This window comes from Phyllobates terribilis, unplaced genomic scaffold, assembly GCF_046119375.1.
Source record: "Phyllobates terribilis strain yellow unplaced genomic scaffold, ASM4611937v1 Scaffold_5__5_contigs__length_657084704, whole genome shotgun sequence".
Taxonomy (NCBI): Eukaryota; Metazoa; Chordata; class Amphibia; order Anura; family Dendrobatidae; genus Phyllobates; species Phyllobates terribilis.
This window is the reverse complement of record NW_027362765.1, coordinates 505991141-506007407: the sequence shown is the minus strand read 5'-3', so window position 1 is coordinate 506007407 and position 16267 is coordinate 505991141. Positions and strand designations below refer to the sequence as shown.

The window sequence follows — 16267 nt, the reverse complement described above, 5'->3', positions numbered from 1 at the left end:
GTAGTACGTGATGAACGTGCCATAATTACATATTTAGTAGATGATGTGGACCTCCCCTTAAGAATTTGCAACCTCCTCACTCTTTCCTACTCTGCAAGACCCTGTTCCTCCCTCCCTGTGTACTGTAGACTAGTGTCTTGCACACCCTTCCCCCTACACATAATTGTGTGCACACCACTAAAACACCATCACACTAGTATCTTGCACACTCCCGGGAAAGAAAAGAACACTAGTGAGGTCTACGTCTTGAGAAATAATCTACTTTTGTAAAGAACAAAAATTTGGATTTCTAAGACTATTATTTCCAGGAGCGCACAGCTTAGAGGGAACAGGGCTCACACACCCCAGCCCTACACAGTCAGCCCCCTATAGATGATCATCAAGCTGCTCTCTCCTCAATGCAGCAAGTCCATGTTACAGCCAATCCCAGGGCAGGAAGTGGGTTGGATCTAACATGTCACTGTAGGAGAGGAAAGAAAAAAAAGACATCTACATCTCTGAGCTTGTAGGGCAGTGAGAAGGAGAGCTCAGCTGCTATCTGTCACTTTCTATACAGCCCACTGAGACTACAAATTTGGGACAATTCGCAGCACAAGAGGGGCCCAAGACTCTACCAAAGCCAGTCTGCAGGATGATAGCTGCCCAGCTCCTGGCCTATTACTTCACAGAGCTCAAAGATGACCAGGTCAAAAAGGTGAGCCCTAACCTCCATATCCCCATGTGACAGCCGCAGTTGGGCATTGCTTGCCATGCATACAGTGCTATTACTTCACTAGTACGTATACAATGTATCACTGTGGTTCAATGGATACAGGTACAGCATGTATGAGAAGGAGGACATTGTATCCATGATGAAGGCTGCAGTGTCCTTGAAAGCAGGATGTAGGAGACATTGTGTGTAGAAGACATTGTGTGCTTGTGACCCTCTGCTGAGGCCTTTCTGTAGATCCTGTGCACCCTGGTAATGGCCTGTGGCATCCGGCTGCCAAAATTGCTTGTAGAAAGGTTACCTGTAACAACACCTGGTGTAACCGTGCAGCAGTGGGCGTGATCCACACTACCTACAACTGTAGTAGACATGCATGATCTAACCTTCAACATAATGATGTATGGCCCTAGTTATAATCTATCTAAAAAAGAGAGGTATTTAAAAAATCTTAAAAAAAAGATAAATAGTAGTATTCATATATATACATATATATATATAATATCCATATATCTTCTATACTGCTTTCACAGTATCTAATGGATGCATAATAGATCATTTATTTATGTGTATATATATTATATATATATTATATATATATATGTATATATATATATATATATATATATATATATATAAAACCTAAACCAGAGATGAGAGAATCGATTAGCAGAACCATGGGTCATGTCAATAGTCCATGGGCGCCGGAGTGGTGCCCAGCAAGCTCCATCTTACCTGCCGACATCACAGCCGCCTCTTGTGATTAGTAAGCCCAGCGCTGCATCGTTGTTGAAATGTGATTCACGCATGACGCCGTGCTGGGCTACTAATCAGAACAGACACCGGGGATGACAGCGGCTCATAAAACTCCCATCCATCGTCCACAGAATAGTGATGTGACCCCTGGATCATGGTTTTGCAAATTGATTCACTCATCTCTAATCGTTTAGATGATATAAAAATAGATATTACTCTGAAAGTTGTATAGAAGATATATAGATATGAGATCAGATATCTATCTATCCTTTATCAATCTGTCCATATATCTATTATCTATTTTTAGTATGATTGTCATAGGCTCACGGAGCCACCACATATTCCATAGCGCTGTACAATGCTTGCCACAACGTACATGGTATTATACATTCATATAGTGCCTGTATGAGCTGTCTGAAGGGAACAAGTCAGTGTAATGGCAGCTGGCGATTTCTTTAGTTAACTATGTCCCTGCTAATCCTCCTGAGTATACACAGAAGGGAAGGCTGCCTTTATCTACGAGGACACACCTTAGTGTAGGAGTCTTCATTACATGGCAGGTCACCTCTCATTCGGCATCACTCACCATCATTAAACCAATCCATACCACTGTTATCCAGTCACCGGCACCTAATAAATGGCATTGTTCAGGCGTGTGACCTCTGCTGCCGTCTACATGTCCTAGAAATATCCTGAGGGGAGGTCAGACCACTTGGATCATTTAATAGAAGGCAGCCATTACTGACATTCTTTTGCGGTTGTTGGCTTCTGTTCATATTTGACTTATTTGCTATTTCTAGTGAAGACCACGTATGCCAGTGTGTTAGGTAGTGATCTGGTTTATGGCTGGTGTAAAATACATCAATCAATGTCACTTTACTCTGTAATCAATGTCCCTCCCTGTTCCTGAAATGATTCTGGATGGATGTTATACCACCAGGCCGATTATACTGAGACGTAGAAGTCCAGTTGCATGAAACCTTTAATGGATTTGTCTGTTTTAGGATGGACGTACATCACAGGGATAGGCGCGCAATGTAAAGTGACTGAGTGCATCTTCTCCGTTCTCCTGACCTTGTATATGCCAATCTGTCTACTCATTAAAGGACTGTGTTCTCTGAAAAAAAAAAACCACCGGAATAAGAAATGATGTGCCATAAAAAGAACTATTAGAAAGGCTGACCATTACTACTAAAATGAGAGCACGGTAATGCATCTGATAATAGGGCATCATTAATGATCCATATAGGTTACAAATCATAGTACAAATAATAAGTCACTGCGTCTCCCCCACGTATCAATTATTCAGCCATTTCTTAGTTATTTCCCTAGTTTGGAAATATTTTGCGATAATAATATAGCTGTATTAACAGATTTCTCAGGGGTCTTTAGCTTTTATTCCCTAAGTCTTTGACAATGGGTCAAAATATATAACAGGGCCTCAACCACATCTAATGTTCTCCTGAGGAACCAGGTCATTGAAGAACTTCCTTGTTATGTGGTGCTTTTCTATTTCTGTATGATTAAAGGGGTTGTCCAGGACTAACATATTAATGACCTATCCATCAGCTCACCCGAGACCCCCACTGATCATCTGCTCTGACAATGGCTGGATGTACACAGTGTACGGACCTGGAGCACAGTGGCTCAATATGCTGTATGGTGACCACTTTTGGTGTCCTGCACATTATCTCTTATTCATCTGATTAGAAGCTGATCTGCGAATGCCCTGGGTGGTCACTAAACAGTATACGGATGATCTGGCTCTATATATTAGTCACGTCCAGCAGCTGCCAGAGCAGATGAAAGCTAATTGGTGGATTGGTCCTCAATATCTTTGTTCTGGACAAACCCTTGAACTAACTGTGGCCATACATATTATAGAATCATAGAATCATAGAATGGTAGAGTTGGAAGGGACCTCCTGGGTCATCTGGTCCAACCCCCTGCTCAAAGCAGGATTCACTAGATCATCTCAGACAGATGTCTGTCCAGCCTCTGTTTGAAGACGTCCATTGAAGGGGAACTCACCACCTCTCGTGGCATCCTGTTCCACTCATTGATCACCCTAACTGTCAAAAAGTTTTTTCTAATATCTAATCTGTGTCTCCTCCCATTTAGTTTCATCCCATTGCTTCTAGTCTTTCCTTGTGCAAATGAGAATAAAGATGATCCTTCTACAATGTGAAAGCCCTTGACATATTTGTAGACAGCTATTAAGTCTCCTCTCAGTCTTCTTTTTTGCAAGCTAAACATTCCCAAATCCTGCAACCGTTCCTCATAGGACATGGTTTGCAGACCAGTCACCATTCTGGTCGCTCTTCTCTGAACTTGCTCCAGTTTGTCTATGTCTTTTTTAAAATGTGGTGCCCAAAACTGTACACAGTATTCCAGATGAGGTCTGACCAAAGAGGAGTAAAGACCGATAATGACTTCACGTGATCTAGACTGTATGCTTCTGTTAATACATCCCAGAATTGTATTTGCCTTTTTTGCTGCTGCATCACACTGTTGACTCATGTTCAGTCTATGATCTATTAGTATACCTAAGTCTTTTTCACATGTACTGTTGCTTAGCTCTATTCCTCCCATTCTGTATATGCTTTTTTCATTTTTATTGCCCAGATGTAGTACTTTGCATTTTTCCCTGTTAAAAACCATTCTGTTGGTTGCTGCCCACTGCTCCAGTTTATTTAGGTCTTTTTGAATCCTCTCTCTCTCTTCTCTAGTATTAGCTATCCCTCCTAGCTTTGTGTCATCAGCAAATTTAATCAGCTTACCCTCAATTCCTTCATCTAAATCATTGATAAAGATGTTGAACAATACAGGTCCCAGGACGGAGCCCTGTGGTACCCCACTTGAGACATTCATCCAGCTGGATGTGAAGCCATTTACAACCACCCTTTGAGTCCGATCACTAAGCCAGTTATGAATCCACCTAACAGTTGCCTGGTCCATTGCATACTTGGTCATTTTTTCAATAAGGATGGTGTGAGATACTTTGTCAAATGCTTTGCTGAAGTCAAGATATACTATATCTACAGCATTTCCCTGATCCACCCAGTCAGTGATTCTGTCATAGAAGGAAATTAAGTTAGTCTGACATGACTTGTTAGTTACAAACCCATGCTGACTCTGGTTAATCACTTCATTCTTATCCATGTACTTACATACATGTTGTTTAATAATTTGTTCAAAGATCTTTCCTGGTATAGAAGTCAGACTCACCGGCCTATAGTTCCCTGGGTCCACCTTCTTCCCCTTTTTGAAGATAGGAACAACATTTGCTCTTCTCCAGTCTTCTGGGACTTCTCCTGTTCTCCAAGAATTTTCAAAGATTATGGAGAGTGGTTCTAAAATTTCTTCTACGATCTCCTTCAGTACTCTGGGGTGTAATTCATCTGGACCTGGAGACTTGAACTCATTTATGTTAGCTAAATATTCCCTCACAATCTTTCTGTTTACAGATAACTTGGATTCCTCTATTCCTTTAAAAGGACAGTGAAGATCAGTTGATGTTACATTTTCTTTCTGAGAGAAAACAGATGCAAAATAGGAATTAAAAAGTTTGGCCTTCTCAACATCCTCTCTTACCATTTCTCCATTTTCATCCTGTAAAAATCCTATAGCATCTTTGACTTTTCTTTTACTTTTGACATACCCCCAAAATCCTTTTTTATTGCTTTTGACATCTCTTGCAAGCCTTAATTCATTGTCAGCTTTAGCTAACCTGATACGTGCCCTGCAGGATCTGCAGACTGCATTATAATCTTCTTTAGATATGCCTCCCTCTTTCCATTTAATAAACATTTCTTTCTTTCTTTTTAGCATGTGTTTAAGTTCTGTGTTCATCCATCCTGGTTTCCTTAAAAGCTTTCCATTCTTCCTACTTTTCGGGATTGTTAACGATTGTGCTTTGAGAATCTCATTTTTAAAAATTTCCCATCCTTCCTGGACATTTTTGTCCTTAAGGACATCCAGCCATTGGATCCCTCCTATTCTCTTTCTGAGTCTCTTAAAATCTGCCTTTCTAAAATCTAACCTTGAAGTTTGAGTCTTCACATGTCTTCCTCCTCTAGTTATCCAAAATTCTATAATAGCATGATCGCTGCCTCCTAGGGTCCCAGCCACCTTTACCTCCTCAACCATTTCCTCCCTGTTTATAAGGATTAGATCCAAAGTAGCAGATCCCCTTGTTTTCTCCCCTACCTTTTGGAAGATAAAGTTGTCAGCAAGAGAGGATAAGAATTTGCTTGACCTGTTAGTTTTACTTGAGAGAGATTCCCAACAAATGTCTGGATAGTTGAAATCTCCCATGACCACTACGTCATATTTTTTGGAGAACTTGGTCATTTGATACATAAAGAGTTCATCCATATCTTCAGCTTGCCCAGTCAATGTCAACCAAACTCATTGACTAAGGTAGGACCAGCCGAACACCTGATGTGTATGGGGGTCTCTGTACTCTGTCTTGAATGCAGTTATATTTCATCCTGCCCAATCATAATGTTCTTGGTGAAAATAAACCTTCACCAGAGGAGTCTTGCAGCTGTTTACTCCCATCTCCCTATTGAGAACATATATACCCCTGACAGAGTCGGCCATGCATGTGTATGGTCAGCTGTCAACTGGAAGAGCATTTGGCCAACAGCCATCTGAAGTGTAAAGCCAACTTTAGGGTCCATGCACACGGCCATTATTTTGTGACAAAATGGGAACGATTTTTCGAACTATTTGATCAAATTAGTTTTGTGGATTTATGTTACCATAACATTTGTGCTGACAAGATCTCACAAGTTCGAGTCAAATTATAACTTTCTGGTTTCATTATAATAGAAAGATTGCTGCTCATTCAAAATACTCCATATATCAAGGCCGACTAAAACATTTCCTGTCACAAATGGTAATTTTGTTTTGTTTTCCAACCGTGGACAAGATGTGGCCAAAAACCTCATTTATCAGAACTTTCCAAGAGTGAAACGGACCTTATTGCCCATAGCAACCAATCACAGTGCACCTTTCATTTTTCCAGAGCAGTTGATTAAATGAAAGCTGAGCTCTCATTGGTTGTCAAGGGTAACAAAGCAAAATTTTAGTCCTGGACAGTTTTCATAAATGTGTTACTAGTGTAACTGGTCCATTTTCACTGTTTTATTAAAGGGGTTGTCCAAGGGATAGGTGATATGGCTGATCGGTGGGTGTTCCATCGCTGGGACCCACACCGAACCCTGACAGACTACTTTTGTCCTCATTACAAAATACCATGGCAGGGTGGATGCTTGACTGCTGCTCCATTCATTGTCTATTGGACTGCTGGAAAAAGCCGAGCACAGTGCTCGGCAGCCCCATAGTGAGGGAATGGAGTGCTAGTCAATCATGTGCACTATCGCTGCATTTTAATGGGGATTAGTTCATGTGCCAGCGGTTGGGCCCCCAAAGGTCAACATGTTATCTTGTTTTCACTACTTGTTTTCACTGAACAACCCCTTTAACTAATATCAAGGACTACATTTTTAGATAGATCAGCAAAATATATAGTTTTATTGCTAATCATAGACTAATGCATCCTACCAGTCTTATAACCTTTTTCACTCCTGCCGTTGCTGCTGATATTGTTCATGCTAATGGCTGTACATGTATTTTCTCAACCTATAACTGATCAAATTGTTTTTTTAGACTAACACTCGTCTTTAAGAGTGGGATTGTTATATCTTTGACCGTCTTACTAGATCACATAATACCGCAGCTCACTAGACGGCTTCCTGAATTGTGTAACCATGACAACACACAGAAGGTGTGACAGGAAGAAGCATTGTATCCGCGCACTCATGAGAGCCTCCATATAATTCTGTATCAGATGACGGTGACACTGCTGTGACGTTGTAACATAACACCGGTTTATCAAATAAGATGATTTCTTGGAAGGATGAAAGCAGATTGTACAATGCGGCACAAAATGACTTGCGTTGTCTTTTGTAGTGATGGTGGAATGTTCTGAATACGCCATTTATCAGAATAATATTATAATGGAGTTTGTCGCGTTGTCTAGTTGCCATTATTTTTCTGGTTAAGCCTTGGCTGCAAAATTCTTGAGACATAGTGAAAAATAGACTTGATTGTATGCCTCTTTGTTTTCACAAAATAACCCGCTGTCAATAAGCGGAATATGTGTGCGACATATGCGTGCACTTTACCTACTTCTTCACAGCCATTAAAAGCATAAGCAGTGGTTATGTGACCGGCTGAAACTACAAACTCACTGCTTCAAGGAATCAGCCGCCATGACTGCAAGTGTTTCCAGCAGCATGGCCTCATGCATTTCATAGAAAGTCACTGTCATGGTGACAGATTTCCATTGAGCCCATTGTTATTCGGGCCTGAGAAACCTCATCCTAGGGATGGAGGATTCATTGCACTCAATTCAGCACACTCAGACCTTGAAATTTAAATGGATTATTTAAAGGGAACCTGTCATCAGGAAATGACCTATGACCATGGCCCCACTATCAGTATTTCATCAGTATTCAGTCAGTATTTTTTCTCAGGAGTGGGTGCCAAAGCCAGGTGAGGAACAATCAGAGAAAAGGTATAATAGAAACAAGTCACCAATTCTGCATTTATCACCCACTCATGGTTTTGGATCCCACTCCTGAGAAAAAATACTGACTGAATACTGACCGAATACTGATTGTGGGGCCGTGGCCTATAGCTTAGATAAGATTTTTCTGTTACATTTTATTTTCACTAAACCTGTGTATATGTGTATGTAGTGTGTGTGTTAATATACTCATCTACCGCTGTCCACTCCAGTATCCAGCACAGTTCTGGTCCTCTTCTCAGTGACACCACTTTTTAGACTATCCGGGTCACTCTATGGTCTATCTGTGAGTCGGAAGTCTCTTTTACAATGTAAGTCTATGCAGGGGCGGACATAACATTAGTGCAACCTGTGCGGTTGCATAGAGGCCCAAGAGGTAAGGGGGTCCATTTCCAACGCCAAAGCAGGTGGAATTGATGAGCTATTGGGCTGCAAAGGGCCCATAAACTGTTTTTGCAAAGAGGCTGACATCTGTCTGTGTCTGCCAGTGAGTCTATGTATCCTCGTTTTGATGCTCCATAGGGTTACATTGTAAAAGCTACTTCTGGGCCATGCAGAGCTAAGCATGACCCGGAGATTCTGCAGAGCAGTGATGTCACTGAGAAGAGGAGCAGAATGGCGCTGGATACTGGAGAAGATGGCGGTAGGTGAGTATATTAACACACACTACACTACATACACATATACACAGGTTTAAACCATGTTCACACATTCAGTATTTGGTCAGTATTTTACCTCAGTATTTGTAAGCCAAAATCAGGAGTGGGTGATAAATACAAAAGTGGTACCGTGTTTCTTTTATACTTTTCCTCTGATTGTTCCACTTTTGGTTTTGGCTAACAAATATGGATGTAAAATACTGACCAAATATTTAACATGTGAACGTGGCCTTAGAAAGAAAAAAAATGCAAACGATAGTGTCATTGCTCTTAATGTACATGTGCATCTCCTGAAACTGTAGTATGAGTCTTAAAAAGCTCCAGTGGCCAACGTGATTTCACTTTTTTTTTAATTTTTAATAAAAATTGTGTTACGGAAGAAAAAAGCATTGCAATATTAAAAAAAAAATACATTTAACACAAAAACCTAATTAAACAATGGGTAATTTTCTGATGACACATTCCTGTTAAGTCCTGTGTTTTCCAAGTCCACATCAATAATTAATGATTTCTCCTATTTTTGATACTCATTACATCCTGTACTTAGGGTATGTAATAACCCCCATAAACTTTACTAAACATCATCACATGTGTTAACTGTGTTTAGTCTTTGTATATGTGTATAACAAGGAACTTATTTCCTTATTAACCAAGTTTGCCTCCTATATAGGTTTGCACCTGATAATGAATGTCAGTCACTTGCTAGGACACACCTATGCATACAGTGCAGTCCACCTGTTCATACACTCCCATACTGCTGTTATAGCACTGATCAATGACTTCATTGCAGCATCTCGATTACTGGAAATACAAAAGATAAGATTATCTGCATAGCATTCCTGCATTTATGGCTTCCTTTCTATTGGCAAAGAATTGTCCGAAAAAATATATATATATTATCAGAATGGGGCATCTTTTGGCCATTAGATGGAATAATTCTGAAGGTTTACCACCTAGTTGTACAAAATTCAAGGAATCTGTCACCAGGTTTTTGCCACCTAATCTAAAAGCAGCATAATATAGGGGCAGAGACCCTGATTCCAGAGATGCTTCACTTACTGTGCAGCTTGCTGTAGTTTTGATCAAATCATTGTTTTATGAGCAGGAGATTATGACTAAACAACTAGTAAACCTGCATCCTTATAGTCCTTATAGTCCTTCATTTTCATTAGATCTGTTTAACCCCATTCCCACCACTGATTTCACAGAAAGCTGTCAGTCAATGGTTTGGGTGGGGTTATACAAGGCTCAGCATTCAACTGGTAGATCTGCAACAGATAAAATACTGGTTTTATCAAAACTGCAGCAAGCAGCCAAGTAAGTGGTATGTCACTGGAGTCAGTGTTTTTGCATCATGCTGCTCTCAGACCGGATGGGAATCCTCCCATTGAGTGCACTGTGCGCTGTGAGGATTCCCCGGTGCTGGGATCAGGAAGTCATTTGATTTCAAGTATGTGATTTGCATACTTCTGGCCACATTCTGACTAGACTATATCCTTCCTCGCTCAATTCACTTGCATTGAGGCTGCACACATCTAGTTGGCATGTGACTGCATGTATGGAAATTGCACACTTACAGTCACGCACCAGCTGCTCCCGGCTCCAGTACCGGAAAATCGGCAGGACACGTCTAGTCGGAGTCTGACTAGAAGTATGCAAATCACATACTTATGGTCACATGACAGCCATCTCTCCCGGCGCCTGCACTGGGGAATCCTCACAGCGCACAGTGTACGCGATGTGAGGATTCACAAGTCTGCAGTCATATAGAGTAACTGCAGATTTATAGCTTAAGACAGGACAACCCCTTGAAGAATGGACGACAACCCAGATGGCCACATTTATAGACTGCTGATATCACTCACACATAGAGTGCCACTTCTTGTCAGCAATCCCATTGAACTATGCTGTAGCAGACTGTACTGACACATACCTTGGGACATTAGACATGTAGACTAGGCCTTTTTTATAGATAAATATCATAAGCTGTCCATTGAATTCTGAAGATTTTTCATTATTTTTTATTACATTTTTCATATTATCGTGCATTTCACAACATACACAGCAAATACGAGTATGCAAACACTGGGTGCCAGTTTTACAGCATTTTTTTCTTTAGGAAAAATGTCTAAGCTGAGGCCTTAAAATCACAAGAGTTTAATATTACAAGCTTTCCCAAGAGCGTTTCCAAATTTCTTCAGACAGTTTATCTATGTGGTAATGTCTAAACTGGTGGTTTTTTTTTTTTTTTTTTTTTACAGCATTGAGAAATGTTCAAATAGCGATAATTCAATTTTATAGTCTGATTACATTTTCCAGTGATAATATTATTTCATTATAAAAAGATGAGCTGTAATAATGAATGGTAATAAAATTGGTTATATACTGGTTGTACATGTCCAGAAATGTATCCCCATTATCTGCTATGATGGAAAAAGCAACATGAATAGATGCATCTATAAAGTTATTGTTCAAATTAAAAAGCCAGCTAATCTGATTAATTTTTCTTTATTATGTTCCAACTCATTATGGAATTCTATGGGAAGTCATTGAAAACGTCACATACATCACAGATCCCACGGTGGAGCAGGAGGGCACAATTATTGCAAACTTGTTATCAGTCAATTAGCAATTTTGACTATGCATTACTACACTGAATTCAGGCAGCTCGCTGGTAATAGACTCCTCTGGGGAACTGTTAAAGAACTAAATATATAGTACTGTAGCCAAGAAATATGCATAATTTCATATGCAATCTAATTTTTTTGTTAAATGGAATCTGTCAGCAGGTTTATGAGGTATAATTTGAGAGCAGTATAATATAGGGCCAGAAAGCATGATTGTAGGGATGTGTCACTTACTGGGCTGCTTGGTGTAGTTTTGATAGAATCCCTGCTTTGTCTGATGTAGATGTAGCAGTGCTCAGAATGCTGAGCCCTGTATAACCCGCCCACACCCATGATTGGCAGCTTCCTGTGTACACTGTGCATTGTGAGCAAGCTGCCAATCAGTGAAAGGGGCGGGGTCACATAGATTAGCCTGACTGATCTGCACCAGAGATGTAGTCCTGTAGTGTTAATCAGGCTCTCGTGCCCTATACTATGCTGATCTCAGATTAAATAGCAAAACCCTGCTGATAGATTCCCCTTAAGAACACAGTGCAGTGATATAGGGTATGGGAGAGTGTAGAGGTTTCTGCTTCATTCTGCCTTGCTGTCTAAGTAGACCCAATTTCCCCTATACTCCATAATAAGATACGAATATTACAAATGGCACATGGTAGGCATTGAGGCCTAAATCCTTCCAGTCATATTTGTAAGTTTCAGTCATACATTGCATAACTTTTAAATTTGGTAAAGTTTCCCTTTTTCACAGTGCTAAAACAGGTAGAAGAATCTCACAAATGTTCAATTGAAGATAGAATCTAATATCCTTTGGCTCCCCGACACCTTAGCTAGTGGTTGGTTGAAAGCTTGTTTGTCTGACAGCTATCTTTCCTGACTCCCCCGTATACATGACTGCAGGCCAAGCATGTGTGTGATCTGAATGGGCAGAATGGAGACATCATCTCTTGGGTGAGAGTCAGGAGGCCCAATAGATGGTGGGCGAGTTTGGCTGATTTTAATATAAGGTGATTGGAGGCCTAATGCAGGCCTGCACGACATACGAACCGTGGGCTGCATGTGGCCCGCCAAGGAGTTTGTTACAGCCCACAGCACCTGGGAGAAGCCGCTCCCATTCTTCCTATATTTATGTATTCGCATCTTTCTGGTTTTGACACTACATTCATGTACTGATGGTGGTTCTGGCACCGCACTCATGTACTGAATGTGGTTTTGATCTTGAACACATACAGCAATCCATAACGTACTTCATAGCTATGTTAAAACTTAAAAATCTTCACAATTTAAAGATTTGAGATTATAAGGAGGATTTGGCGAATTTCTGCTCCAAAAACTAAGTTATACTAAGTTAGCTTGTATTCACACAAATTTTTTTCGAGGAGAAACTCTCCAAATCCTCCTCAAAACTTGGTTCTGGTGATGTATTGATGGTGGTTCTGGTCATGTATTCATGTAAGTACCCCTTTAAAAATGTTTGTGGCCCTTGGGATTGGTTCAGTGTGGCAATATGGCCCTTGGACCAAAAATGTTGTGCATCCCTGGCCTAATGAGTGGATTATGTCTCTGTTCAAAGATTTATTTATTGGGTTCCATTGAAATTATTGTAAACATAGAAAGAAAAGACAGTAGCAGTAAATTAAGGGTCTTTTATTTAGCTGTTATTGCCCCATTTTGCAAACATTTGCAAAATGTGTTGCAAAACTCTTGTAATCCTTCTTAAATGGGTTGTCCACCTTTTTAGGGACTTTTTTTAATCATGTAATAGGGGATATAAATCATTTTTGCAATTGGATTTCATTAAAAATTGTGCACTTTTTGCCTTCTATAGCTTTTGTGTTGCACTATATATTGTTGGCTGCATTACGATAGTCTGATAGGAAATTTGCAACTTTTTTTCATGCAAGTTAAATGTGCAGGGAAACAGCCTACAAAAGCCAAATGGTGCAATATTTTTAATGGATACTAATTACAAAACTGATTTTTAGCCCCAAATTCGTGCATTTTAGTAAAAAAATAATAATTGCCCCTAAAGGTGGACAACCACTCTGACTTTCATTTCCCTTCTCCTCTCTCTCTGATTTCCCTGCTTTCCTTTATCCTGTAAAAGGAACACATGATCAAGACATGATTTAAAGTATATTTTCATTTCCCATTTCATTATCTATAGTTAAAATCATTTTGACATTCTCTACTTTCCACACTACCCACTGTTTCGGATTTAAGATGGACAGTAAATGATAGACATAACTTAGCTTCCCCCCTCTCTGCACAGTAACCTCTGCACAAATCACCGAGCATGTCTGGCACACTCTCCCATAGAAATCAATGCGCCCAGATATGAAACCTCCAATGTCATAGGGCTATCGTAAAGCATATCTCTGAATGCTGCTAACAGAGCAGCGGCTCAATCAGGATAGCCACCCCCACATGTCCAGAGAATAGACAAAAAGGCAAGGTGTCAGTATTCACCCCGGATGGGCCTAGAAATGTTCATGGCATGTATGAGCACAGCACAGTTTCTCCAGAGCTGAACATTTCTAAGCCTGTGTCAGTATATTACATGCTGGTTCTCAGATATTAGACATGTTCAATCTTGCATGTTAGTCGTTGAAAAATTCCTATATGATCTTTGAAATTTCTTGTAATAAGTCACAATAATTGTGTCTCAGTAATAACACAAAACCCTGGTTGAGAATCACAGAAGCCAAAAAAGCTAAAAAAAAATACATTTATGGCAATTTTTATTATAACTTTACCAGACAAGTCATTAAAAAAAAAGCAAGTAAACATAGTATTATCCCTAATGTTTGGGTTGAGTGAGTGATACATAGCACGGGATTTAATAAAAACAAAAAAAGGGAGAATTTCTATGTGTCTAACGTCTAACCATTGACGTTCGTGGTTTGCTTCTCCCTGCCCCACTCCAGGTGATTGACAGGTTTCTCCTTATATAGACAAATGGGAGAGATCTATCAATCTACTGGAATGGTGCAGGGAGAAGCCAGAATAACCACAGCTTGCTGCAATCGCGCGGCCAGGCTCCGATTCATGCTGCCCGTGGTCCAGGCAGGCTGAATCCAATGACAGGTTCTCTTTAAAATATGGTCAAAAATTAATTCCACTCATGAACATGTAAAATTTTGTTGTTAGGTAGAGTTTAAAAAATAAATAAAAAATGATGGGGCCCCTTTTCCCTCAACCTTTGTCACAAATGAAGACTTTAAAGGTCCCTTTCATAATAGAGAAAAGTTGACTGAACCTACCGATTTTGGCACCAACAATACATGTGTTTAGGAGGATCAGGAGAGCTAAGTGTCAGCAGTCGGTAATCTATGATATATCGCTCCCTTAAGGGTAAATTCCGATGTCATAGACACGTTTTGCCGTGGTTATACCTTGAAAAATCTAATTTTTGTCACTTGTAGATTTGGATTTTTTGTGCAGATGTCACCATTATCCAGTCATATAGATTGGATAGCTATCTCTACCGAGCGTCCCTGTGTTCTCTATGAAAGAGTCGCTGTCAGATTCCTCTCTGCCAAACAAATGGATCTGCTGATGAAATTCCAACAGATTACCAGATCCTTCTCTCACTGTCAGGAGAGATTTGGAAGACTCCCATACACATTTGATGGTCAGACAATTCAACCAAAAATGGTTGGTTCGGTGGACTTTTATGGAAGCTCTATGGGGGCCTTTAATTTTGCAACAAATCTGTCAATATAATGTAAGGTCCTTCATACACAATATTTTTATGTTTTTTAACATGTTATACGGCTAGTAATCATATCTGCTGGGTGATTCTGGACCTTTCAGACTTAGGTAATGTTTTCTTCTTCTTTACAGATTGATAAGTACCTGTACGCAATGCGACTTTCAGATGAGACATTATTGGACATCATGTTCAGGTTCAAAAAAGAGATGGAAAATGGTCTCTCGAGGGACACCAACCCAACAGCAATTGTCAAGATGCTTCCAACATTTGTGAGATCCATTCCTGATGGCTCAGGTAGGCTGGACGATATTCTTATGTTCTCCTAGGGCTGCACTAAAGTCCACTCTCCCACATTTTAGCTCAGGTTTTTTCCAGATTATATGTTTAAGCAGATTGATGGGGATTATTTTTTATTCGAGCAGCTAGGTATTATCACATTCAGATTATTCATAAGGGAAAGTATTTTTCTCTAATGCTGTCAAGGTTACACACAATGGGGCATATTGATCACTACTGTATGCCTTTCAGGTCTTTTTCACATCCAGTTTACTCTTATAGAAATACGCTGCTATTCACATGGACAATTTTTACACGGGCGTTTTCAAAAACGCAGCATGAGCTATTGTAAACCATTTTACTGATGGAATGCGCCCATTAAAGTGTATGGGGAATGCTTAAAATATGGATGCATCAGTATTGCATCCACATTTGATCATTTTTTGATCAGTTTTTGCATCCGTATTTGCATTTATTGCTATTATTTTCTATTGGGCAAGAATGGATCTGTTTTTAGATGGCTTGCCAGATATGAACATTTTCGTGCATTCTGTAGATACTCGGTGTCCTACATTAAGCAATATTCCCTTGTAGAAGAAGGCTCAAAAATTGAGTGCAATATTGGTGCATCTGTTGCATGTTCAGTTCCATAGGTTCATGGTATTAAGGTTGAAAGAAGACCCAAGTCCATCAAGTTCAACTTAAACCCTAACATGTTGATCCAAAGGAAAGCAAAAGCCCATGAGGCAGATGCTAATAGCTCCATATTAGAGGAAAATACCTTCCTGACTCCACATACAACAATCAGACTAGTTCCCAAGATGAACGTCCCATCACAGAATCTAGTGCCCATAATCTGTAATATTATATTTTCAAGAAAGGCGTTTAGTGACAAGACCATTATATCATCATGTGGCAGAGAGTTCCATAATC

At 39.9% G+C, this 16267-nt stretch overlaps 1 protein-coding gene across 1 annotated transcript in view; it reads left to right on the top strand.

The window, feature by feature from the left end:
- The first annotated feature begins 435 nt into the window (after positions 1-435).
- The window catches only part of LOC141273576 (hexokinase-1), a 63368-nt gene continuing 47536 nt past the window's right edge, over positions 436-16267 (top strand). The window contains exons 1-2 of the mRNA XM_073685615.1: positions 436-694; positions 15190-15352. Of these exons, the coding sequence (XP_073541716.1) occupies positions 632-694; positions 15190-15352 (226 nt within the window). The 5' untranslated portion in view covers positions 436-631. The remainder of the gene's footprint in view (positions 695-15189; positions 15353-16267) is intronic.